Source organism: Caretta caretta, chromosome 3 (assembly GCF_965140235.1).
Source record: "Caretta caretta isolate rCarCar2 chromosome 3, rCarCar1.hap1, whole genome shotgun sequence".
In the NCBI taxonomy this organism is placed as follows: Eukaryota; Metazoa; Chordata; order Testudines; family Cheloniidae; genus Caretta; species Caretta caretta.
The window spans coordinates 209079683-209105993 of NC_134208.1; the positions used below are offsets into that span (position 1 = coordinate 209079683).

A 26311-nucleotide genomic window follows, 5' to 3' on the forward strand; every position below is an offset into this window, starting at 1 on the left:
CCTTGAAAATGGACATAGGTGATGGTCCTCAGGAAGCCTTGATAGAGTAGCCTCTGTGGGGGAGGTCTCCCGACATTTCATGGGGCCTGGGCAGGAGCTGCCCTTCTCCCCCTGGCAGGCAGGCAGATCGCCCACACAGGGGTGAGGACAGCTGGGGAGGAGGCAGGCCCCACCCCGTGCACTGGCTTATGGGTTGGGGTGCTGCATTATGGGAGCAGTCTGTCCGTGTAGCATGCAGGCTGTGCAGCATGGCAGGGTCTGTGTTGCTCCTGGAGCCTGAATGTCCTTGGCCTGTCATTCATGTTAGCGGTTTTTAACCATGCAGCTTCAGTGTTGCAGTCATTTGGGTTTTTTATATTAAATCTCTCTGGGGCAAACTTTCAGAGGGGGATGTTTGTAGACCGCCGTGCAGAGGTGCTTGCAGAATTGTGCACCCAGACTTGCCTTTGCGGGCACTAAAGATGTGTGCTCACCTGGCTTGTTAGGTGTGATTGGTGTGAGGAAATGGGGTGATTACCTAGGTCAGGCTAAGCACCCAGTTGCACACAACACATCTGTGCAGGTACCTCTATCCTCCTTGTCTGAGAAGGAGGCTGCGCTTGGTTCCAGTGTGCACAGTGGCACGGATGCTCTTCACCATTGGACACGGGTTTTGTTTCTGTGTTCACAGGGGTTTGTGCTGGGAGATTTCTGTGCTTTGCTGGCCCAAGGAGGCCAGGCAGCTTGCACCAGGATCTTAACCTCAAGGTAAGTAGATGGGCCTGTGAGTGATCATCCATGGACTTGCAGAGTGCCTGCTTGTATCCAGAACATTAATTACTGGGAATGAAAAGCTCCATTTCCGCGGGTGGAAAGATACAGTATTTCATCCTCTTTTCTGTGGGAGGTGGGAGCACATGCAGTGAATGTGGCTGTGATCCAGACAAACCCATGGTGGAGACATGGCAAAGACAACATGGCAGTGGGGACAAAGTGCAGCGAGGGAGATGCAGTGACTGTGTGCAGTGATTGTGGCCATGGTTGAGACAGCACAGTGAGGGAGATGCAGTGACTAGCAGGAGTGAGGCTGGGACAGTGCCAGGTCTGAGGCAGTGGGGACCGTGCAGGGGCTAGCAGAAAGGGGCAGGGGTGGTGGGGACGGCTCAGGGAGAGATGTGCTGTTGGTGGTGAATTGAGCGTGTGAAGAGAACAGACTTAGACTTTTCTCCTTCTCTGTGGCCAGTTTCCCAGGGGGGCTGAGTGAGGACGAGGAAAGAGATTTTTGTGCTGCTGGGTTCCCTGTTCTCGCGGAGGATTTTAACGTTGCTTTGGATCAGCTGCATGAGGCTCATTCGCAGGCAGTTGGAGCCCCAAAGGTATGAACCACTGAGCGGGGAGGAAGGATACAAGGCTCCGGTATCTGTGCCACTTGCCAGGTCCGTTTGAATGGCCCTCACCCCATCCCTCAGGACATGAAGCCACACTACAGTAGATAGGCACCTGATGGTCACTCGCAGAGCTGGACGTCTAAAAAACATTTGATTAGCAACAGCCACGCGGGGGTCTGTCCCTCACTGCACTCCCCACTCAGAGACCAGCAGGCTGGGTGCCATGCTGGGATTTCCACTCCCTGACTGCCTGGAGTGTACGCTCTCGAATGAACTCACGCAGGAAAGTGACAAAAACTCCCTCTCACCGGTGGATGAACACTTTTCACAGAGGGATCGCTCTATACCCGACCTCCCAGTCCTCATCCTCAAAGGAAATCTGCACAACACCTTCCAAAGAGGGGCTTGGGAGCTTAAATATGTAACTTTGCTAGGCACTAAAAACCATGGATTGAGCAGAGCCACTGGGCTTATGGCCTATTACAACAATCTATAACCTACTGCTTCTCCTATGTGACTGGAGGAGTGTTAATGGGCCATTTCACCTTGAATGGTCTCTTGAAATTTGTGTTAACCACTTATACTAAACAATCTGTTCCACCTTGAGTTTAGTAGTGACACTCTGAGTTAGTTTCCCAGACCAGAACAAGAGCTCAGTGTAAGCTCGAAAGCTTGTCTCTCTCACCGACAGAAGTTGGTCCAGTACAAGATATTACCTCCCCCACCTTGTCTCTCTAATCTCCTGGGACCAACACAGCTACAAGGACACTGCAGACCCTGATGGGAATAGGCAGTCGTTCCTGCAGCCATGCCCATTATAGATGTGTTTGTCATGCAACATTTTGGTCCCATCCCCAAAGTTCTCTCCCTCCAGTTACTGTTCCAGCTGTGTGTATGGAAAGCAGGCAGCGTGCTTGGCACTGTGCAGAACGGCCCCTGTCTCTGGGAGCTTGCCATTCAGACACCCCGTGTCCCGGGTTTGGCCGTGAGACTGGTGGGGGAGGCTGGGTTTTCGAGGACAAGGTAGAGCAGCAGAGAAGGCACTCTGTGTGAAGGAGGGTGTGGAGTGGAGGGTGGTGTGACCTTTGAGGAGGGGGCTGAGAGCTGCGGAGGAGTCTGAGATGATGGGCTGTAGTTTGGGGGCAGGGAAGGTGTGAGAGAAGGGGGTGCAATCAGATCAGGGATGTACAACATGCACTCTGGGCAGGGAGCACATGGAGCGGGGGTGTCAGAGTGCCCTATTCGCACAGCTGCCAGTCAGTCTTGGAGCTGGGGACTGGAGCAAACCTGCTCTGGGCTGGGGACGAAGTGGGTGACTGGGCTGTCGGTCTCGCTGCAGATCCCCACGGTCACCTGGCAGGACATCGGCGGGCTCCAGGAAGTGAAGAAGGAGATCCTGGACACCATCCAGCTGCCTCTGGAGCACCCGGAGCTGCTGTCTGTGGGGCTGCGCCGCTCTGGCCTTTTGCTCTACGGGCCTCCTGGGACAGGAAAGACCTTGCTTGCCAAAGCTGTGGCCACTGAGTGCACCATGACTTTCCTCAGGTGAGGAGGGGTTGGCCTTTCTCGGGGTGGGGTGCTGGTCCTGTGCTGTGTGTGCAGGGCTCCTTTGCACAGGGTTGGTATAACTGGGTCCCTGCTCTCTCCATTGCAGTGTGAAAGGGCCGGAGCTCATTAACATGTACGTGGGGCAGAGTGAAGGGAATGTGCGTGAAGGTGAGTAGCAGCCCTGGCTCCTGGGGCTCTGTGCGCCCTTGGCTCATAGTTGTGAGCGTGGCTGGCAGGATGGCTGTGCGCCCCGGGAGTCGTCTTCTCCTCCTTGGCGTAGGAGGAAGGGGATAGAATTTGACCCTATTGCTCGTCCAACAAACTTCTGCTCACAGCGAGGCTGCTGGGGACAGCGGACCAATCTGGCCTGTGTCCTGGGCCAACTGGCTCAGCCTCCCTCGTCCCCCCTGTATCAGGTTTACTAAATCCTCTGTGCAACACCCCACTTCTCCCTCTCTTCCCGTCTGCTCTCTCTTCATTGTCCCAGCTCCATACTGTGGCCATCTCTAGCCTTGAGGCCCATAATGGCTCTTGTCTGGGCCTCCCTGCTCCTTGCCTCTCCTCTAATCTGCCGCTGCAGTCATCACATCTCTTCCTTGAATCCCTCCATTGGCTCCGTGCCTGCTCCTGCTCCCAGCTGCCTGACGTCCCTGCTGTATTAATTCATGTGGACTAAATGGACCCAGAGAGTCAAATGTGCTAACGTGACCCTGAAACTGTCCAGTGTTAAGCCGCACTAAACAAGGTCAGGGCTTTGGCATACAGAGACCTCCGCCTGCTTAGTGCCACGGCAAACACACCATCAAACAGCCTTATGACCATCTATTAAAGAGATAGAAAAGATGGAAAAACGTTCAAGCATTTGAAATGTCAAGTATTAAGTCAGGCTCTCGTTTTAACAACGTACCTTGTTCCCCTTCCCTTTGGCTGGAGAGAGAGTGTCTCCCTTGTTTGGCTGTCTCACTGTCCTTCTTGGGGAAAACAGAACCAGTTTGTTGAGATGCACTGGTGCTGTAATGGTTAAAGTCTGATCCCGTTTCCTAGAAGACAAAACAAGACACGCACCCAAGAGGGGAGGGAAAAGAGCAGCAAATACAGAAAATGCAGCTTCTGTCTCTGGTGCTGACTCTCACTTGCAGCCTTGCTGCTGGAAAAACTCAGGCCCAGCACCTGGTCTGATCAGCATTGAGCTGTTTAGGGCATTGCTTTTAGCTGCCTCTTTCTGGTCACGGGCTTGCTGAAGTGTTGCAAAATATGCAGCAACACTTGGCCAACTAAGCCAGATGCTCCTTAGGCAGATGGCAAAGGAGAGAGATAGGAAAGAGAAGAAATAAGGTGGGGAAGGAAAAGAACACACAAGGGGAGTGGGGGGGGTTACAGTCTCACATCCCAGGTGGTGTTTGAGATCTAGTCAGAGCCAGTGGAGATGGTGATGTCATCTGGCTCCCTCTCTCTAGCCTGGTCTGATCAGGACATCTCAGGATTAGGACAAAGGAGGCACCGCAGTGTCATGCTGGATCCTGGAGTCCCAGGAGACAGTCTGGGATGGCAATCATGATGGTATAAAAACAACACGGAGCCCGGTGGCACAAAAGTGGTTTTTTACCCACGAGAGCTTATGCCCAAATAAATCTGTTAGTCTTTAAGGTGCCACCAGACTCCTTGTTGTTTTTGTGGATACAGACTAACACGGTTACCCCTCTGAATTATGATGGTGAAGCTTTTCGGAGCAGCTGTTGGCAGACAGCTGCTACTTTTTTTCCCGTCAGCACTTGTTGAGTTTGCTTCGCCTCTGCTAATTTTCACCCCCAAGTCTCTTTTTAAGGCCCCCAAAAGGGAGTAGCCCTCCCACATAATTTTGTCCACCTATCGGGTCTCACTTCCAACACACCAATTTTGGGCCATTGATTGCTGGTCCCACACTTCTCTTGTTTACCTGGCATGATTTGAACACAGTCCTTGAATTTTATCAGTAGGACTTTTTGTTCTTTCTGTCTTCCTTTGGCACCTTTTTCCATCAACATGGATTATTACAGGTTATTATCATGCTCTGTGAATTTTCACTCACTACAAGTTGAGCTCACACTAGGGTAAATTTGTTGGCCCAATTATCACAACATCCTTTGCAGAGCCCTCCTATGCTGTTTGGGGATCACCCAGACCAGTGAGGGATTCCGTTGCCGCTTGCCTTGTAACTTTGGGGGCCTTAATACTGTGTTGCTCTGGCTCAGCCTGGACACCAGGAGCCAGCCCACAAGCACAAAAGTCTCACCCGAGATTCCACCAGCCTCGTTACTCCTGGCAGGGTGACCCCAACAACTCTTCTGGTCCCCAGCTTCCCGAAGTCCCTCTCCCCCATGTTCTTAACTACCAGACACTTGGACTTTTCACCCCTGGTTTGTCACCCCTGAAGGAGTGGAACCTGCCCCCAGTTATCAGCTCACTTTGGCATGCATATTCCATGCTGTTTGCATGCCAGAGACCTGCATGGGCTAAAAATAAACAAGGTTGAATTAATGGGAAAGCCACCGATTGGAAGGTGAAATAGGGAAAGTAAACACACACACAAGACACAGAAAATAAACATAAAGACGCCACTGCAGGTTTCACACTTCTCTATTAGCTCAGTACCCTTTTCTAAGATAAGGTATTTCCTGAACAGTTCCCTTGTGTACCCCCATCATAGAGGGGATCCAGCATTTCATGGCCAGCACCCCTCCCTGCTGTGAGGTGGATCTGAATTGTAGTACAGGTTATGAGCACGGTTTTTATATACTTAAAGACATAGATTCATAACCACCATCTGCCGACATATCTCATAATGACCATCAAGTTATGAACATCACAAGGTTTCAAAAAAGACCTGACTTGCCATATCTGTCACATTGTATACGACCAGTTGCTTCAATTGCTCATTCTGCTGTTCTCCCTTTGGGTGGTCTGGACCCTGATTGTCACACCTCTGTAATCACACCCAGCTGCATCTCTCCCCTACTGTGCTCCATGCTCTTTCCAGGTCCTTCGCCGTTATTGCTGCTGTTTGTGTTACGTCAGTCCCTTCGGGCCACAGACCAGGCTCAGGGCCCCAGTGTCTGGGTGTGTCCAGACATGTCATGGGAAGCCAGTCGCTGCTGCAGAGCTCGCAGACTGGCTCTATGATAAGACCCAACAGGTGGACAAAACGGACAAACAGGGGTGGCTGAGGGAGTGGTGAAAGGAGCCTTTTTGCTGTAGCAGACAGATGGTGCCTCCTTTCCCCCCTGGAGACAGCTAGTGACTCCAGCCGGTGGGGACGAGAGCTGGCAAAGCAGGGCCCTCTGGACAGTCCAGGCAAAAGGGCTGAGATTTCTCTGACTTTCTCCACCCTGTGCTGAATGGCTGTGTGAGGGAGGGCTGGGGCATGGCTTCACACCGCACTGCTCCTACTCCCCGGCCCTCTCCCGCTCCCGTTTAGCTGATCCCCTGCTAACTAAACCCACCAAAAAAAGAGAAAAGAACAAAAAATCATGGCGCTAACGTGCCATCTGCTGCCATCCCATTGGTCACTCTGCCTGTGGGTGCTACTGCATCCCCCCTTCCCCGTGTCTGTGTCGTCTGTTTACACAATCGTGCCTCATTGTTTCCTTGCATGCCCCTGTCTGTCCCCATCTGTTGTCTCATGTCTTATACTTTGACTGTAAGCGCCTTGGGGCAGGGGCTGTCTCTCTGTCTTGTGTTTGTACAGCGCCTAGCGCAGTGGGGCTGCTCCACGGTGGGCTGCTAGATGCTACCGTAATACACCCAATAAATAACAGTAATGGTGAGTAGCCGTCCCAGGGTGCCACCTGCATAGCCGCCCTCTTCTTTGTGCTTTCTTTGTAACTTGTAACTTGTTCTTCAAAAAACAAGCTTCTTCGTGCCTTGCCTCATGCACCCCTGTGCCTGGAGTACATGCCGTGTTCCTGTCTGCCAAGCAGCCTCCTCCCTGTACAGCTGTGGGCATGTTCTGTCACGTCCCATGAGAGATGGCAGAGCTCTGGGCTGAGGAGTATGTGTCTGCAAAGCAGGATCCAGTCATTTTCCGGTGATTGCTCATGTCCATTCAACTTACATGTGTGCTCGCCACATGCACGGTGCCGGTAGTTTTTCCCCTCAGCAGTATCCGTAGGGGACTGGCTCCGGCGCCCCCTTGACTGGACTTGAGCAACACGTCTCGAAGAACACCAGTTATGGAAGAGATAACTCTCTTTTCCTCCCACTCTGGACTGCTTGCTCAATGGGGGCTCCCCACTGTGCCAGCTCTCTCTGTGCAGCCCTTTCTTGGGTGCCCATGCTCTGCGTGTGTCTTTCCTCCCAGTGTTTACCAGAGCCAGGGCAGCTGCCCCCTGCATTATCTTCTTCGATGAACTGGATTCCTTGGCACCCAACCGTGGACGGAGCGGAGACTCAGGTGGAGTTATGGACAGGTGAGTGCTTGCTGCGCCCTTCTGTTTTGGCAGCTACATTAGGATTCTGGGTGATTTGATACACACCAGGCATGTGTGAGATTGCATGGCAGGGCCAGGCACACATAGCTTGGTGGCAGAATCTCACCCTAGTTCTTCCCTCATTGCCTCCCTGCTCCTCCCAGTCCTCTCCTTTGCTGCAGTGGGCTTGACACCTGCTTTCGCACTGCCTCACACGTGGGGCGTTGTCATTATCTGTTGCTGATTGTAGTAAGTCCTAAGGGCCTCTGGCTGAGATCAGGCCCTCCTGTTGCTGGGCGTGGGGCAAACACTTATTAAAATGACCGGAGAGGCCTCAGTCAGGATCAGCATTCAGGCTGCTGTGCAAACGTATATGAAGACACAGTCCTTGCCCACGAAGAGCCATCACTGCTGAAATCATAACCCATGTCTTGTTTCTTTCCCTCTGTCGGCTGGGAAGCACTTCAGGGCAGGGAGTGCTGTGTGAAGCACCGCACACCTTTCACGTGTCAGCAGAATCTCAGTCACGTTTCTGCAGCCCAGCGGGGTGCGGCAGGAGGCCTGTAGGTGGGATTTTTGGGAGCACATGCCTCTGACGGTGACTATGTGCAAGGCTCAGCTGAGCACAGTGAGTTGTAACCTGAAGCGTTATGAAGGTGGTGTGGCTGTGCTCGGCTGAGCCTGACAAGGCATCCACAGGCTTGAGGGTAGCTTCTCATGTTTGTGGGCCTAGGAATAGAGTCTGTTGGCTAGACTAGACACAGCAGGGTATCCAGAGGCCTGACGCTGCAGTGTCTGCCATTCACAGTTCACCTGATTCCCTGTGGGGTGGCTGTTGGGTGCAGAGGGTGCACACCGGTCTGACTGCCAGCAGTGCCTTGCAGGTGAGCTCGTTACGCAAGAGTACACTACGGGGCAGGTTCCTAGATTCCACGGCCAGAAGGGTGCATTATGGTCGTCTAGTCTGACCTGCTGTATAGCCCAGGCCAGAGACTGCCCCAAAGTAATTCCTGGAGCAGAGCTTTTAGAAACACATCCAGTCTTGGTTTAAAAATTGTCAGTGATGGAGAATCCACCATGGCCCTGGGTAAGTTGTTCCAATGGTTAATTACTCTCATTGTTAAATTTATGCCTTATTTCCCGTCTGGATTTGTCCAGCTTCAACTTCCAGCCACTGGATCATGTTCTACCTTTATCTCTGAGGTTGAAGAGCCCATTATTACATAATTGTTCCACGAGTAGATATTTATAAACTGTGATCAGTTCACCCTTTAACTTTCTCTTTGGAAAGCTAAACATATTGAGCTCCTGGAGTCTACCACTCTAAGGCAGGTTTTCTAATCCTTTAATCATTCTTGTGTCTCTTCTCTGACCTCTCTCCGATTTATCAACATCCTTCTTGAATTTTGGACCCCACACCTGGCTGCAGGATTCCAGCAGCAGTCGGACCAGTGCCCCATGCAGAGGTAAAACAACCTCTCTGCTCCTACTGGAGCTTCCCCTGTTCACACATCCCAGGGTCACGTCCGCTCTTCTGGTCATGGTGTCGCATGGCGTTCAGCTGATTATCCACTACAACCCCCAAAATCTTTTTCAGAGTCACTGCTTCCCAGCATAGAGTCCCTCATCCTGTAAGTTTGGCCTGCCGCCTTTGTTCCCAGATGTACACATTTACATTTAGCCAATTTAAAATGTATACCGTTTGCTTGCTCCCAGTTCACCAAGTGATCCAGATCGCTTTGTATCAGTGATCTGTCGTCTTCGTTATTTAGCACTCCCCCAATTTTTATGTCTGCAAACTTTATCAGGGATGATTTTATGTTTTCTTCCAGGTCATTGATAAAAATTTTAAATAGCCTAGGGCCAAAAACCAATCCCTGCGGGACCCCACTGGAAACACACCCACTCGATGATGATTCCCCATTTACAATTACATTGTGAGACCTATCAGTTAGCCAGCTTTTAATCCATTTAATGAGTGCCATGGTAATGTTATATCATTCTAGCTTGTTAATCAAAATGTCCTGTGGTACCAAGTGAAATCCCTTACAGAAGTCTAAGTATATTACATCAACGTTATTATTTTTATCAAATTTATAATCTCATCAAAACCAAATTAGTGTGACAGAATCTATTTTCCATAAAGCCATGTTGATTGGCGTGAATTATTTTACCCTGCTTTAATTCTTTATTAGTGGAATCCCATATCAGCCACTCCACTGTCTTGGCCAGGATCGATGTCAGACTGACAGGCCTATAATTACCCAGGTCATCGTGTTTACCCTTTTTAAATGTTGGCACGACATTACCTTTTTCCAGGTCTGAGCTGTGGTTAGCAAATGTCTCTGTAGGGAACATGATCCACAGAGATGTGTGTCTGTCTATATATGGTTCCTGTCACCAGAGCATCGGAGCGCTTCTCAGACATTAGTGTGTGTATCCTCATCAGGTGCCGGGGGGGCAGGGCAGCGTTGGGAACGGAGCCTCAGAGAGATGAACGGGCTTGCCTGAGATCACACAGAGAGTCTGGCAGAGCTGGGAACTTGCCTTAACCACAAGGCCATTTGTGTTCTTGCCCCAAGGCAGGGGTCTTGGGCTGTGCCCATGTAGTTCCCTGTTAGAGAGGCCTATGGGTCTCAAGGGCTGTGTGTGTGTGAAGTGCTTTTCGGGGGGGCGGGGGGTGTGTGCAGGCGTGCTGTGGGTGGCATGGTCTCAGGGACTGGGGACTGGACAGGAAGTCAAAAGACTTGGGTCTTGTGACCAGCTCTGCTAGTGACCTGCTGAGTGAGCCAAGATGCTCCACACACACACACTCTGTCTCCCTCTCTATTTCTTGGTCTTGTCTGAGCTTATAAGCTGCTTGGGGCAGTGACTGTCTCTTATGGTGTGTCTCCACCATGCCCGGTACAATGGGGCCCTGGTCTGAGCTGGGGCTTGTGGGTGATCTGGTGATGATAATACTGCTAAGTGTCTATGGATTTGGGGAGTGGGTTTGTTCACAGCTTAAGGTTAGATTAGCAGTAACTCCAGAGGGTCCGTACCTTTGTCGTTCCTCTCTTGCCCTTGGTAGAGTTGTCTCCCAGCTGCTAGCAGAGCTTGATGGACTTCATTCCACCAGAGACGTGTTTGTGATCGGTGCCACCAACAGACCTGACCTCCTGGACCCAGCACTGCTCCGGCCTGGCAGGTACATTGCTCGCTGCTCTGGGCTTGCTTGGGCACATGGGTACTGTTCTTGTCCATATGTGGGGAGAGGCTCCTTGGGCAGTGCCTCGGCCTCTGGGCCCACGGGGCAAGTGGCTGTCGGGCTTCAAAGAGATCACGTTGTGCCCAGTGCAGCCTGCATCACCATGTTACCTTATCACTTTGCCCACCCCAGTCCCCTTTCCCTCCTGTGGTGTGGTATGTTCACTCATCTCTTTTACACTGCAAGCTTTTCTGGGCTGGGCCCGTCTCTGCCTATGTTTGTGTGCAGGACAGAGCGTGACACAGCCCTGGTGCTGATTGCGGCCTTTGAAAGCTACCACAGTGGAGACAATGGGGGCGATGGATTTCCTGTTGCCCTCCAGCCTCTTTATTCCAGTCTGGCGGGGTACTGGGAACGGAAACAGTCCTGGGCATTAGCCCTGGTGTATGGGGCTCCCCAGCCTCTGCAGAGCTCCTGCAAAGGGTCCGTGCTGGCTTCCCACTCAGCGCCTCTCGTCGGGCATGAGCTGGAGGAGGGCTGAGGCAGGGCTGAAACATGTTGATTCTGGCTACCCAGGCTGGCCCTCAGCCTGTGGGGACCATTGCAACCTGAACATAAGCTAGAGCAGCCCTCATGCTCCTCTGATTTACCCTGGGGTGGGACAGGCTGAGAATCGGGTGACGTGAGGCAACCTCTGTCTCCCCAGTCCCTGGGCTCAGCGTGAGAGTGGAGCCTGGTAACGCTGGTGCCAGGGAGCCACCAACTGCCCTGGTGCTGGGGGCAGGGCTGTTGTGCTGACGCTGGGAGCATGTGGCTTGCCTGTTGAAGCAGGTTTTTCTTGATCTGTCCTTGACTGGCTCTTTCTCTCCACTGCCAGGTTTGACAAGCTGGTCTATGTCGGCATGAATGAGGACCGTGAGTCTCAGCTGCGGGTGCTGAGCGCCATCACCAGGAAGTGAGTGTTTGCCCAGATGCCTAGCTCCGAACAAGCCGCTTCCTTGCTTAGCTATGCATGCGCAGTGTGGCTTGGGGGCTGGGGTAAGCATGGGTGGGGGATGGCTGGCAGAGTTGAAGGTAGTTCAGAGGTGCCAGTCATGGTGCCCAGAGCTCTGTGGGCTGCCCCTAGCTTGGAGCTGGAGGTGGAATTGGTGCACAGGCCTCGCTGCCGCAGCACTGCTCCCTAGACTCTGTCCTGGCCTGGGGATTTGTTTTGGCCATGCTGGCTGGCAGCAGGGTGTGTGAGGTGTCAGGCCAGACAGACAGGCCTGCTGCCCAGGAGAGAAGGAAAGCCCTGCAGCTGTGGGCAGGAGCAGGGCTGTACCGGGCTCCATCCAGGCCTACATGAGCTCACACCACCTCTTCAGCTCCGGGCTCGACCTTCACACCCACAGCCCCTTCCTGGGCTGCAAGAGGCCTGGCCTCAGCCAAAGAGATGTGGAGCGCTGTAACAGGGCTGTGTCTGCACACAAGGGGACAGACCCTCAGCAGGGGAGTTATGTGCTGCTTTGTTGAAGTCACTGTTGCTTGACACCAGCTGAGGAGCTGGCCCTGCACTATAGAGGTTGTGGTGCCAGGGGTCCCATTGTGATCTGCCAGTGTTTTTACCCTGCCCGCACTGCAGGGCCCCAGGGAGTCTCCCACCCCTGTCCTAGGGATTATCCATGGTGTACAGCTGTGCTTTAACCTGTTCGGAGGTGTTTTAGTTTCCCCATCTGGCTTGTGGACGATCACTGCTGTTTCTTCCAGCTCAGGCCAGGCATATCCTGGTTGGAGAAATGAACATGTGCGTTGCTGAAATCTGTGTCGTATGCTCTCCGGTCTGGCCGTGTGGCTGGCTCGTCTGCCAGAGCCCTTTCTGTTAGGGGAGACCGAACCTCTGGGGTGTGGGGTTTGCACAGGAATTTTTGATATCGAGACCACTTTGATATAGGTAGGTACGGAAGCTCTCTTCTGGGAGGAGTCTGCAGCCAGGAGCCAGACCTGCAGACGCCTGGTCTTCCCTGATTGGCAGATCTGAATTGCCTTTGAATCTACCCTGCGGGAGTGAGACTCCACTTGTGATGCGGGCCAGCAGTGTTCTTGGAGGAGGGAAATGAACGAGTAGGTTAATCAAGTGGTGGAGCCTGTGATTGTGGAGAACCTAGTGCAGAGCCCAGGGGGGCTGCACAGGGAGGAGCTGACCTGGGGATCCGAGTCCTCCTGCCCACAGCCTTCTGGCTGGATTCTGTGTGGCTGGATTCAGTCTCCAGCTGTCTGTGGATCTAGCATTTCCCTTCCTGGCAGGTTCAAACTGGACCCTTCAGTGAGCCTCAACAGTGTCCTGGATCAGTGCCCTGCACAGCTGACGGGAGCAGATCTGTATGCGCTCTGTGCAGACGCCATGATGTGTGCCGTCAAAAGGAAGGTGGATTGGATTGAGGAAGGTAGGAGCCCAGCCCTTTCCCCTTGTGCACTGTGCAGAGGTTAAAATCTCTAGAGACAAGCTGGACCCCCAGCTACTGGGAGGGGAGTGATGCAGAACAAATTACGCCAGGCAGACATGGGGGTTTCCCCTGATAGGGTTTAAGGGCAGTGAATTGGGTTTTAGTGAAGCATTTGATACAGTGTCTTGTGAAATCTTCCCTCATCAATTCACACTGGCTTGGACTAGACTCTGTTGGGGGTTGGGACAAAGGGGAATGCCAAGTGGCCAAGCCAAGTCGGGAGGAGGCTCCTCCGGGGATTACCATGGGGATTCAGGCTAGGTCAGGTCTTGTTCACCAATGATCTGGGCATTTTGGGAACATTCACAAGGGATTGTAACTAAACTGGGAGGCATGCACACACAAAGGCAGATGAAAGCAATGGAGAGGCAGCAGTGTCCGTTAGTTAGAGCGGTGGGCTGGAGCTAGGAACCCCACTGTCCAAGTCCTAGCTCTGTCACGGGGCTTTTTGAGGCTCCGCACTGTGGGGTCTGTCTGCATGGATCAGCCTGTGTGATGGGCATTGGTATGTCTCTGTATGGAGCTCCCCATCTGTAGAATAGGGTCATGATCCTGGCTTCCCTCTCCAGGTTTGGCTCCTCAGCATGCTGTCTAATTTTGCAGTATTAAGAAGGGTCCGAGCGAGGCAAAATAAATGGAGAGTCAGACTTAAAAAATGCTCTGTCCAGGGACGAGTGAACCATGTGTCAGGCAGCAGGGAGAGCCCTGGGACCCAGCCTTCCTGCCTGGCCAAAGCCGGGGTAGTGAACAGCGACTGAAAGGGGACTTGTCATTGGCTGTGTTTGGTCACCAAGTGGTGTGGCAACCTTTTCTCGCTCCAGTCACTCTCTCTTGTACGTGTGCCTTAAGCTAGGTAAACAAACATTATATAAATGGGCTTGAAGTGGACTCTGCTCTGCCATCCTGGCGGTCAGCCACTTCCAGCTGGGTTGTTTGTCCCCCTGCTCTCGGCACAAGGCAGCTGCATAGTGATGGGTCTGGCACCAGGCTCTGAGAACAGTCCCACCAGGGCTTGTTCAATCTGATCTGAGCAGGGAGCCTCACGGCCCGAAAGTGACCAAGAGCTGGTGAGGTTGACACAGGAGGGGAGAGTCTGAGTGCCGAGTACGTGCAGCTTGGCTCAGGGACTACGATCCCCACCCCCCCGCCCCGGTGTAACCCCAAAAAGTCTGTAGGCACGCTCGCTGCTGGAGCAAGGAGGTCTCCTCTGCTCTCTGTTGTTGCCCCCCTTTCTTCTTCTCACCAGCTGCTCTGCAGCTTCTCTCCGTGAAAGGTTAAAGGGAAAGGGAGTGGCTGCGGAGAAAGGCATGAGCTGTCCCCTCTGGTCACTGACAGGCAGACAGCTCCCATGTGCACGAGGCAGAGCGGGGTTTAGAGGTTTGCCAGCCCAGAACATTCCACAGTCACCAAGCAGGACCCCTAAAGTCCTGGGATTTAAGAAGAGAATAGACTGTGGGTTCTCTTTCATTTCTGATTTTGGAGCTCTTAGGTGGCACCTGGACCACGGTTTCAAGCTTTTCTCCGCAACCATGATGGTTAGAAACTTCATTACAAAACCAAGAGCTGAGAGTCACCCGTAATCACATGATTCTAGAATATGGGGCTAAAGAACATTCTCCACTGCAAGACGCGGCAGGGTGCCCTTCGCCCTCTGGGGAGCTGGTGTGGAGGCGTTCGCCAAGCCCAGCCATTCTGCCCAAATTGAGTTCACGCATCTGCCTTCCCACAAGGCAGGTTCTTATTTGCCTAGGCTTGGGCAGCTTTTGTTAAGCCATGATTCTGAATGCGAGAGAATGTCAGAGGAGGGGCTGGAGGCAGGGGGTGGGGGCAGGGTGAAATCAGAGCCTCATGTGGCTGTTCAAAAACTCATGCAGAGTCTAGAGTGGGGGCTGTCAAGTCTTGCCTGGCTGGGGGCAGATTCCTGGACTGGGGGTGGGGAAGACCAACTCCCTGTGCCATGTGCATTCAGGTGCCTGTGTAACTCTTTCCCCCAGGGCTGGACACGGAGAGTTCAGCTCTAGTTCTGAGCATGGAGGATTTTGAACAAGCTGCTGCAAGGCTGCAGCCATCCGTTTCGGAGCAGGAGCTGCTTAAATACAGAGTGATCCAGCGGAAGTTTGCTGCCTGCTAGCCTGCAGTGGAAAGGGAAGGGAAGGCGCTCATGAAGCACTAATACGGAGAAGTCCAAGAGGATTCGGGACAGCTGTGTGGGCTGGTGACGTGGAGAGGTGGAGGTGTCATCACCTGCTGACTCCTGGCCAAGCCTGGCCACCGTTCATGGACGTGGGGTGGATCTCAGGCTTTGGGCAGCACAGCTGGGGTTCATGTTCCTCTTCTGTCCCAGGCCCCCTCCTCCAACCTCACGTCTTGGGTGCACCACAGCCTGGCCCTAACTCCCACAGCTGCCATCCCGCCCTCATGACCTGGTGTGTGAGGAAGGGGCTTTAAGCTGAGTTGTGGATCTCAAGGGAAAGGAGTGCAACCAAAGCCCCTGTGAGACCCTGCACTAGGATGGATGTCCCATGACCCTGTGCCTTCCCCCTGGAGTAAGCAGAGATCCTGGGCTTGGGGGTGGATTGTTTCTTCCCCCTCCCACAGCCTCCCTGGGATGTGAGTGAATTAGCAGACGCCGCCTTCTCGGGATCAGTGTTGTGGTCAGTGCAGGAAATGGCTTCCCTACTGCTGGGCTGGGGGCTGCGTTCCATGCTGTGGATAAGCTCCAACTCATGCCCTTCTAGGGCTCCTTCTCATCTCTCCAATGGGCTGCCAGGAAGCACAGCAGCTGCTTCTCCCGGGCTGTGTGCCATGGTGCAGCATGGCAGGGTCAGTCTCTGTGCGCTGGTGCTGACCTAAGATCTGAGTTGGAGAGAAACTGGGCTTGGTCTGTTTCACTAAATTAAAGGAGAGCTTCGGGAGCACCAAGGAAACGTGGAGCTGTATCTCTCGGCAGTTCCATAGCTGGGGGGTGCAGCGGGGCACTGTCCCAGCTGAGGCGACAGGGGGTGTAGCGGGGGAGACCATGAGAGCAAGACAGTTCTGGGAGGAGGTGAGGTAGGAATGGGGGTTGGTGCAGATTTGTAAGTGTCAGAAATGCACTGTTTCAAGCAGATATGTCTGATTCTCCAAAGCTATCATGGTGCTGTGCCAAGGAACGGGGCCAGGGTGGTTGTAGACAGCTGGGGGCTCTGGGAGTAGGTCTCGGACTTTTCTCCTGGCGAGAGGGGAATTCACACCCACAACTCTTCTCCCTGGGTACAGGGCTAGCATAAAACCTGGCACCACTGAAGGGTGGTCTCGTGCTGGCCCTTGGCATGGAGGGGAATCTCATCCTGAATGAGAGAGAACTTCCTGGTGGAGCTTTAGCCACCTGTGGTGGGAGGGTCCCCTGCTGCTTTCCCTCCTGGCTTATGCACTACAGCTAGGGATGGTGCTTCTGATCACTCAGGCAGCCACCACCAAGACAGGAGGGGAGCCAAAGCGGCAGGGAGGAAGCGTGGGTCACCTGAGAAGTTTCTGAATCCCCCTGGCCAGCTCCTAGCACATAGGCAGTACACAGGGAAGAGGCCCGGAGCACCTGAATTGTGTGAGGATGCGGCTGGCTGCACGGGCAGGGGCAGGGGTATGTACTGTACATAGGCTTTCTCAATAAAGGGGGAGTTTCTGGTCTAGTTTTTGGCTGTGTCTGGGGATTTATTGCCCCCTCTGCAGCTTCTGGCTTCATCTGGGGTCAGGCATTCACAGAGAGCTGCCAGAGGTCATTACAGTCTGAGCACACAGAGGGGCATTGACTCACCAGGCAGGCAGGTCCCAAGAAGCAGACTGGGCTCCTGTCAAGCCTGGCTTGGTGTCATTGTACCCACTTACCAGCTTCTGTCATGGGGGCTTGCAGGGGTGGAGCTGAGCCAGCTGGGGCCTCACGTGAGCCTGGCAGGGAGTTTGGGTCTATGCCAGGCAGCTGTGCCCAGCAGTGCTGGGCCTGCAAAGGCTGCCTGGGCTGTAGCAGTGCCCTGGCCCCTATCTGTGTGGCTGGCTCTTAGGGGACAAGGAGACACTGTGGGGCAGTAAGACTTGGTCAGTGATACTGGCTTCAGCTTTTCTCTCGCATTGCCTGGCCCCAGCTTCCTCTCCCAGGGGAATCGCAACAGCCTGTCCTCAGCAGTGCCAGCGATTAGTAGCAGTTCTCGCAGCCTGTGGTCATGCCTGGCATTCTCCCCCGGGGAGGGACTGAGCCGGCTGGAGCAGCAGAGTGCCTCTTTCCAGCCACCAATGGACACTTACCCTCCTCTGCTGCTGGGAGAGCAGCCCCGCAATGGGCACGCTGATGGAGGGGGGGGGGGTGAGGAGGTGCTGAGTAGGATGCTGGCCCGGAGCTGGGCTGAGGCACGGGCACCAGTGCTAGGCACAGCGCTTCTGAGCACAGGCCCCGAAGCTGCCCCACTAGTGGCTGGCTGTGTTGCACCCCCCAGCCTTTCGGGGTTAGGCTGCCACCTCCCCTCTGGGGCCAGAGAGACCTGCTGCTGCCTCGCCTTGCCAGCCCCCACGAGCACCTTCTCGCTGCCCTTTTCAGCAGCAGGGCGCTGGGGCTGACCCCCCCCCAGTGCTGCCAAGTGCCTCCAGCCTGGCTAGTCTACCCCTTCGTCGCTCTCCCTGCAGCCTCGGCCATGCAGCTAGGTGCTTAGCCCCCGCTCACCGGCTGAATGCTGACAACACCTGGAGGAAGCTAGCTCAGGGCCAGGAGCCTGGGTCTGGACAGCAGCCACCTTCCCCAGCCAGGTTGCACCCTGCGCTGGGAGGGAGGCAGGTACTAGCTGTTGGCAGACAAGACGAGGACCTCTGCCCCCCACTCCCAGCCTTGAGCAGCTGCACCAGCTGGCAGTGGTTTTCCCTGCTGCGAGGCTTGTGCCACCTGCTTTTCTCTCTCAACTCCTTTCCTTGCCCTCGGGTCAGGCTCACGCTGCTGCTACCGGGCAGCAGGCCACCAGCTGCACCCCGCTGGTCCTGGGCCGCGCTCAGCAACCCTTGCTTGGGCCCCTCCGGGCTGGAGCCTTGGCAGCTTAGTCCAGTTGGGGAGTTTGACAGCTGCTGACACTGCAGCCAGGCCACTGGCTGGGGATGTTCTCCAGCTGCTGCCGCTACGAGTACCCGAGCCAGTGGGCCTGGGCCTTACCCGCAGCAACCAGCGTGAGCCGGCCCTGTCACTCATCCGTACAAAGGGCACAAAGGCACTGCCCCCCCTCGTGGGTGCAGAGAGATCCCCATGACCGGCACCAGCAGAGTCCTGCTCACACCAACTCCAGCCTCCTCGGAGCGTTGCATCCCCAGCCCAGGCGCAGAACAGACACGCAGGACCATGTGCACTGGTAACTCTCCATGAGCGTTGTTTCACTTTCCCCGCAACAGCCTTCTGGAGAGCCCTCGACAGCCCTGAGATCTGGACAAACGCCCCCCACCCCGGTGCAGCCTGGCAAATGCGAGAAGCAGAGAGGGACAAGCAGCAGCCATACAGGCCAGTCTAGCCAGCCACAGAGCCTTACGGAGGCCTCACAGGCAAACTCTGGGGCCTTCCCCTGAAGCGGCCGGCTGGTGGAGCGTCCCATCAGCCGCCCAAGCAGAGCTGTTCAGACAGGAAGATGGAGAAGCGTTCCACGTCCTCGTCCGTTGCCACAGGGCCGGGGGCGCAGTCCAGCCAGCAATGTCAGGCAGTGCCTCAGCCGGTCTTCTTTACCACGTGGATGAAGTAGCAGGGGGTGTAGGCCTGGCCGGGCTGGTAGGGCTGGAAGTCACCCAGGACACTGTGCTGACACTGCCCATGGAAGGCGTTCTTCAGCAGCTCCGTGAAGGCCTCCAGGCAGTGAGGGTAGTAGGAGAGACGGAATTTGCTGGAACACAGGAGAGAGACCACAGTGAGGGGCTGGGGCAGGCGCCTGGGGTGGGGGGGCCTCTGGCCTGTGCCAACGTGACCCTGCCAGGAGCCTGCCGTGAGTGGGGGAGTCGGGCTGGCAGGGATGCAACCAAGCCACCCAGGGCTTGTGCTTCTCTTCAGCCTGCAGGAGTCCCCAGCTGGGCAAAGCAGGACAGGCCCCTGCGGCGTGTGCCCAGTGCCCAGATACCTCGTGTGCATGTGGATTGGGGCCCACCCCTGCTCTCGCCACCAGTGACTGTGCCGGCCAGCACATACCTCAGTTCCGTGGCTTCCTCTGGCTCCTGGGCTGGGACCTGCAGGGTGTAGTCCAGGGTCACCATATGGGCTTTGTTGTTCACTAGCAGCACGGATGTGGTGATGTCCTTCGTCAGGTCACTCTGGGAGGGGCACAAGGCCAAGAGCTTCCTGTTACCTCCTCCCCTCCCATGAGTCAGCCCCCAGGCACAATGGGGGGAGTTGCCCCAGGTCTGCTGGGGTGGCATTAGCCTCCCCCTGCCTGCTCGTTCTGGGATGGAGCCTGCCCGCCTGCAGCTGTGGTGATGCTCCAATCCCAACCCCCAACACAGCCTGCTCTCCTGGTGTGGTCTGCACAGCACCCAGTGATGCCTCTGGCCGCGGCTACCCCCGAGGGCACATAGGGGGCTGCTACACTCTCCTTTCTCCGCTCCGTCCTCACCTGTGACTCCAGTCGGTTCAGGCTCCCCCATTACCTCCCTAAGCCCTGTCCATCATTAGCCAGAGCTGCCCCCTCCTATCAGGCCAGCTGAGGATTCATGCCACCAGGGCACCAGAACCCATGGCATGGCTGGGGGACTGCCAGAGCCAGGTCGTGTGGCCAGGGAGGACGTGTGGGCTGGCGGGAGGATTCTATCTCCCCATCACTGAGTGCCAGTCAGCTCTCTCCCTATCCCACAATGGGACAAGACAAACAGAGCAGCCCCCTCCCCCCCCCAGTGACCTCCCCCTCCACCAGGGAGGCCTGAAGGGCAGTGACCTTGTAGTAGATGTTCTTGCCAGGGGGGGCGCAGCCCGTGGCCAGGATGTAGTCATAGTTGCGATGGTCGATGACCATGAGGCCGCCTGGTCGCACCATGCTCGCAATGTTCTTAAGGGCCAGTTTATGGTCACTCTGGTCACCTAGGCAAAGGGGTGGGATTCAGCTACCCCCGTCTGCAACACACCAGAGCCCATCCCCCACCCCAGCTGCCCACGGCATCTCGCTCTGTCCTACAGTGGCGCTGACAGAGAGCAGAGGACATGTAGGGGGCTCCGGGGCCCTGCGGGCCTCAGCTAAGCAATGCTTTACTGGCCACAGCCAGCTAGTCTGCCTCCCCAAGAGCCCCATTTCCTGGCTGGAGATAAGCAGGCCCTAGCATGGCCCACACTGGCCATCCAGGAACGCCCTAGCATTAGAGGGCCCCTGGAGCAGGTACAGCCAGAGGACCAGCCCAGTGCCCTCAGGGCAGGGAGGGGGGCTAGGGTAGGACAGGGCGGCTGGTGCGCACTGCACAGACAGCTCATATAGAGCCGCTGCAGCACAGTGTAAGTTAGAGCAGCCCCAGAATCCAGGATGCTCCTAGGTGGAGCCAAGCAACCTTCTCTTCTCTCCCTCATTCCTGCACCACACAGGGAGTTGGGACCTTGGTTGTATTCTGGACACGGACTGAGCATGGGCTGGGAGTTCGAATCCTGCTGCCATCCCAGCGTGGGCTTGAGCAAGTCTCAGCAACCCCCTGCAGCAGTAAATGGGATGGTGGGCCCGTCTCGCCTGGCAGCTGCCGAGGGCTGGTGCTTTGGAGATGAGAACCCTGCGTGCGCACCTGCCCCCGGCCCTCAGGGCTCTGGCTGCAGGGCTGGTCCCCGGAAGCAGACCCCGTTCACCAGGCTCACCTTTGAAATCGGGCAGATGCGCAAAGGAGTTTCCCAGGCAGATGACAGCATCAAACCCATCTCCAGGCTTCTGCAGGTCCTTGTCCAGGGTGAGCCAGTTGGCCTCCTCAATGACTGCACCACACGAGAGCTGGTTACACACACACACACACGCGCGCCTTGCCTTCCCTGGGCTAGGGGGCCTTCCCTCCTGCACACAGATCCCCACTCCTCCTGCCTCAGCACCCATTTCCACTGCATCCCAGAAAGCACTGCCGACCCCCAGCACGCACCACACAGAGCGGTGCTAACTGACCAGCTCGGCTCAGAGAGGCACTGCCATGGCCAAAGACAACAGCCGCAACACTCAGACACTCACTACCCTGGGGAGGTGGGACGGGGCATCATTCCCATTTCAAAGCCAGGCACAGGGAAGCTCGCGCTGCATCATGCGAGGCGGGCGAACGGGGTGTGATATCCAAGTGTCTTCCTTAATGACTTCAAGGGAAGAGGGGCACACAGCACGTTGTTACACTTGCTGATGACCCTATGCCAGGGAAATGTTCCAGTAGGTCTCTGAGAGACAGGGTACCATGAGGGGGGGTCTGCCTTGGACATGCAGCTTACAGCACCTGGGGACTGGACGTTGATCTCCTGGGGCAGGGGAAGCCTGGCAGAGCCGGCAGTAGGCGTTTCAATGCCGGGATGAGCAGCAGCAGGAGTCCAGTGGATTCTGAGCTCCCCCTACAGAGGCATCATCACCCCCAGTGCCAGCAGGAAGCTGTTCTCCTGTTCAGCCCCAACCGCGCTCATTGCCAGCCAGAGACAAACCAGGAAGGGTTCAGAGCCTGAGCGGCTCATTTCCAAGGGGAAATCAAAGGCGTACATGTTGCATCGGGATAAAAGACAGGACCTGGGGCCTCCCCACCCCAAGGCAATCCAGGGGCAGGCACACTGCTCCATGGCATGTGGCCAAGTGTGCGCCCCAGGGCACTGTGCCTACCCCACTTGTCAAAGGCCTCTTCCTTCCGCCGGTTCCACCGCTCCTTCAGGGCGTACTTGAGCATCTTGTCACTGGCATCAACGCTGGTCACGCTGAACCCGTCCTCCACCAGCATGATGGAGTCCACCCTGCCGAGGGCAGGAAGAGTGTGACACACACCCGCAGGGCACATGAGCGGGGTGCCTGGGTGCGCGCCAGGGCTGGGGGCATCACACAGATGGCGTGAGATGGGGTATCCCATAAGGCTCCATGGGTGTAGAGGTTCCCCTCAGGCCCTGGGGATTGAAGAGGGGTCTCACATGCACCGGGGGGGGGGGTCCCCTCGATCTCAGGGGTTCATACACACATGGGGTGGGGCTGTACAGGGGGTCACACACACAAGGCAGGGGTTTCCACTCACACACAGGATGGAGGCTGTATGGGGGGGGTCACACACACATGGGGCAGTAGGGGTTCCTGCATGTGTGTGTGTGGGGAGGGGTTTTCCCACACACACCACAGGGATGTATGGGGGGGCACACACAGGGATGGGGCTGTATGAGGAATCTCACACACACAGGGTAGGGGGAGTTCCTGCAAACACACAATGGTGGGAGGGTCACACCTACAGGGTAGGGGAGGGTTCACACACACAGGTAGGGGGTCACACACATGGTGGGGCTATACAGCGATTTCACACACACATATGTTGGGGGTTCCCCCTCTGTACGGGGCTCTCTCACAGAGAGGGATGGGCGGCTCCCACACACGGGGGCGGGGGGGTTAAGGATGTCACTCACAGGGGTGTCTCTGACACAGGGGGCTGTATGGGGATTGCACAGACTGGGGGGGGGTCTCAGACACAGGGGGATCCCACAGACTGGGGGCTCTACGGGGATGTGACACACAGTGGGGGCTGTATGGGGATGTGACACACACACACAAACACACAGTGGGGCTGTACGGGGATTTCACAGACGGGGGGGTCTCAGACACGGGGGGGCTGTATGTGGTGTGACACACACACACAGTGGGGGCTGTACAGGGTGTCACACACACACGGAGAGCTGTACGGGGTGTGACGCACACACACGGGGGGGCCCGTACGGGGTATCACACACGGGGGGGGCCATACGGGGTGTCTCTCACACATGGGGGGGGCTGTACAGGGTGTCTCTCATACGGGGGGGCTGAACGGGGTGTCACACACATGGGGGGGCTGAACGGGGTGTCTCTCACACACGGGGGGGCCGTACGGGGTGTCACACACACGGGGGGGCCGTACAGGGTGTCTCTCACACATGGGGGGGACTGTACGGGGTGTCACACACACGGGGGGGCCGTACAGGGTGTCTCTCACACGGTGGGGGCCTGTACAGGGTGTCTCTCACACACGGGGGGGGCCGTACGGGGTGTCTCTCACACACGGGGGGGGCCGTACGGGGTGTCACACACACGGGGGGGGCCGTACAGGGTGTCTCTCACACATGGGGGGGACTGTACGGGGTGTCACACACACGGGGGGGGCCGTACAGGGTGTCTCTCACACGGTGGGGGCCTGTACAGGGTGTCTCTCACACACGGGGGGGGCCGTACGGGGTGTCACACATGGGGGGGCTGTATGGGGTGTCACACACATGGGGGGGGCCTGTACAGGGTGTCTCTCACACGGGGGGGGCTGAACGGGGTGTCACACACACGGGGGGGGCCGTACAGGGTGTCTCTCACACACGGGGGGGACTGTACGGGGTGTCACACACGGGGGGGCCGTACAGGGTGTCACACACGGGGGGGGGCCTGCACAGGGTGGACTGTACGGGGTGTCACACACGGGGGGGGCTGTACAGGGTGTCACACACACGGGGGGGCCCGTACGGGGTATCACACACGGGGGGGCCATACAGGGTGTCTCTCACACATGGGGGGGCCTGTACAGGGTGTCTCTCACACACAGGGGGGGCCGTATGGGGTGTCACACACAGGGGGGCTGTATGGGGTGTCACACACACGGGGGCGGCCTGTACAGGGTGTCTCTCACACGGGGGGGCTGAACAGGGTGTCTCTCACACACGGGGGGGACTGTACGGGGTGTCACACACGGGGGGGCCTGCACAGGGTGTCACACACGGGGGGGGGGCCCTACGCGGTGTCTCTCACACACACGGAGGGGCCGTACGGGGTGTCACACACACGGGGGGGGCCTGTACAGGGTGTCACACACAGGGGGGGGCCATACAGGGTGTCTCTCACACATGGGGGGGCCTGTACAGGGTGTCTCTCACACACAGGGGGGGCCGTATGGGGTGTCACACACAGGGGGGCTGTATGGGGTGTCACACACACGGGGGCGGCCTGTACAGGGTGTCTCTCACACGGGGGGGCTGAACAGGGTGTCTCTCACACACGGGGGGGACTGTACGGGGTGTCACACACGGGGGGGCCTGCACAGGGTGTCACACACGGGGGGGGGCCCTACGCGGTGTCTCTCACACACACGGAGGGGCCGTACGGGGTGTCACACACACGGGGGGGGGGGCCTGTACAGGGTGTCACACACAGGGGGGGGCCTGCACAGGGTGTCTCTCACACACGGGGGGGCCGTACGGGGTGTCTCTCACACGGGGGGGGGCCTGTACAGGGTGTCACACACGGGGGGGGCCTGCACAGGGTGTCTCTCACACACGGGGGGGCCGTACGGGGTGTCACACACGGGGGGGGGGGCCGTACAGGGTGTCTCTCACACACGGGGGGGCCTGTACAGGGTGTCACACACGGGGGGGGTACGGGGTGTCACACACGGGGGGGGCCGTACAGGGTGTCACACACGGGGGGGGGCCTGCACAGGGTGTCTCTCACACACGGGGGGGCCGTACGGGGTGTCACTCACACACGGGGGGGGGCGTACGGGGTGTCACACACGGGGGGGCCGTACGGGGTGTCTCTCACACACACGGGGGGGGCCGTACGGGGTGTCACACACGGGGGGGGGCCGTACAGGGTGTCACCCACACACGGGGGGGGGCCGTACAGGGTGTCTCTCACGCACGGGGGGGGCCGTACGGGGTGTCACACACACACGGGGGGGGGCCGTACGGGGTGTCACACACACACGGGGGGGGCCGTACGGGGTGTCACACACACACGGGGGGGGCCGTACAGGGTGTCTCTCACGCACGGGGGGGGGGTACGGGGTGTCTCTCACGCACGGGGGGGGTACAGGATGTCACACACACACGGGGGGGGGGCCGTACGGGGTGTCTCTCTCACACACACCCCCCCAGCGGGTGGGCGTTCCGGGCTCCCCGGCCCCGGCCCCGCTCCCCGCGGCCCGGCCGCTCACCCGGTGCCGCAGGCCACGTCGAGCACGGCGCGGCAGCGGTGGCGGCGGAGCAGCGCCAGGAGCCAGCTGCGGTACTCGGCCGTGCGGCCCCGCGTGTCCCCGATGTAGAGCTGCCAGACGCGCGCCGCCCGCCCGTCCGCGTACTGGTCCGGCAGCCCCTCGGCCGCCACCCCCAGCGAGCGCGTCCGGTAGATGCTGTCCACCATGCCGCCGCCTGCCCGCGCTCTGCCGGGCCCCGCCGGCTCCCGCCCCGGGCCCCGCGGCCGCCCCGCCCCGCCTCCCGCCCCCGGGCCCCGCCCCCGCCCGCTGTGGAGACCCCTGGCAGGGCGCGGGGGGGTATAAACCAGCAGCCTGCTCAGGGCTCTCCGAGCACCGGGATTCCCTCCTGGGCTGGCTGGGCTCGTCTCCGTAGCGAATGAGCCATGAAGGACCCAGAAAAGGGAAAGTTCTCACTCCCAGGACGCGGGCTGGAAATTTCCCGGGCCTGGGTTGTCACATGCAGCTGAGCCAAGCTGGGACTGGTGGCAGCTACCCGACGCTGCACGGGCAAGCGTGAGCCCCCGGGCCCCTCGCTGCCCAGTTCCTCCAGCAGTGTTTACCAGCTCAGTCCAGGCACTCGCTGCCAGGGCCAGGGCGGGAGTGAAGACAAGTTAATTAACACTCTGCTAGGGAACGCAGGGGCAAGATTTAGACCTGACAACAGCCAAGGGACTGGGAACAAGTGGAGGGGAATACACACGGGGGGGGGGGGGGGGCGCTATACAGGGTGTCACACACACACACACGGGGTGGGGGGAGGAACTTTGTGTCCCTATTTGGGACTTTTCTCCCAAAATACCATTTCCCCTGGGAAGAGATTTCCATTTCTTGGCCCACTGTAGCAAGGTGTGAAGTACACAGGGGTTACGCCCCTGAGATATAGATCATCAGGAGGAGGGCTGGTCAATTTTGCTTTTCCCTTTTAAATTTGCCATTCTTTGTGTTTACAGCTTTCAGCCAACTCAGACTCACACTTCAGAGAGTCCCATTCTGGGACTTCTGGAAACTTCTGGTTGCACATTATCTCCCAGTTGTCCAATTCACATTAGCGTTCTTCATTATGTTGCATGAAGGGAAGATCTAGCAAGTATCTCACACTGACCCTACAATCAATTCGCTAGATCAGTG

General features: G+C 57.1%; 2 protein-coding genes across 3 annotated transcripts in view; one reads left to right on the forward strand and one right to left on the reverse strand.

The window, feature by feature from the left end:
* The window catches only part of PEX6 (peroxisomal biogenesis factor 6), a 28517-nt gene extending 11819 nt beyond the window's left edge, over positions 1-16698 (forward strand). Inside the window, exons 9-17 of one of the 2 annotated variants that reach the window (XM_048842316.2) lie at positions 671-747; positions 1223-1355; positions 2707-2912; positions 3022-3083; positions 7252-7360; positions 10431-10547; positions 11425-11502; positions 12831-12970; positions 15025-16698. In XM_048842316.2, coding sequence (XP_048698273.2) covers positions 671-747; positions 1223-1355; positions 2707-2912; positions 3022-3083; positions 7252-7360; positions 10431-10547; positions 11425-11502; positions 12831-12970; positions 15025-15161 — 1059 coding nt within the window. In that variant the 3' untranslated portion in view covers positions 15162-16698. The other variant, XM_048842315.2, reaches the window with a different exon arrangement.
* A 1687-nt stretch (positions 16699-18385) lies between these two features.
* GNMT (glycine N-methyltransferase) lies at positions 18386-25384 on the reverse strand. The gene is made up of 6 exons (XM_048842317.2): positions 25145-25384; positions 21826-21953; positions 20844-20957; positions 19948-20090; positions 19209-19330; positions 18386-18909 (listed from the first exon to the last, which is right to left on the reverse strand). The coding sequence occupies exons 1-6, from the start codon at positions 25348-25350 to the stop codon at positions 18738-18740; spliced, it is 885 nt and encodes a 294-aa protein (XP_048698274.1). The 5' UTR covers positions 25351-25384; the 3' UTR covers positions 18386-18737.
* Positions 25385-26311: the final 927 nt, after the last annotated feature.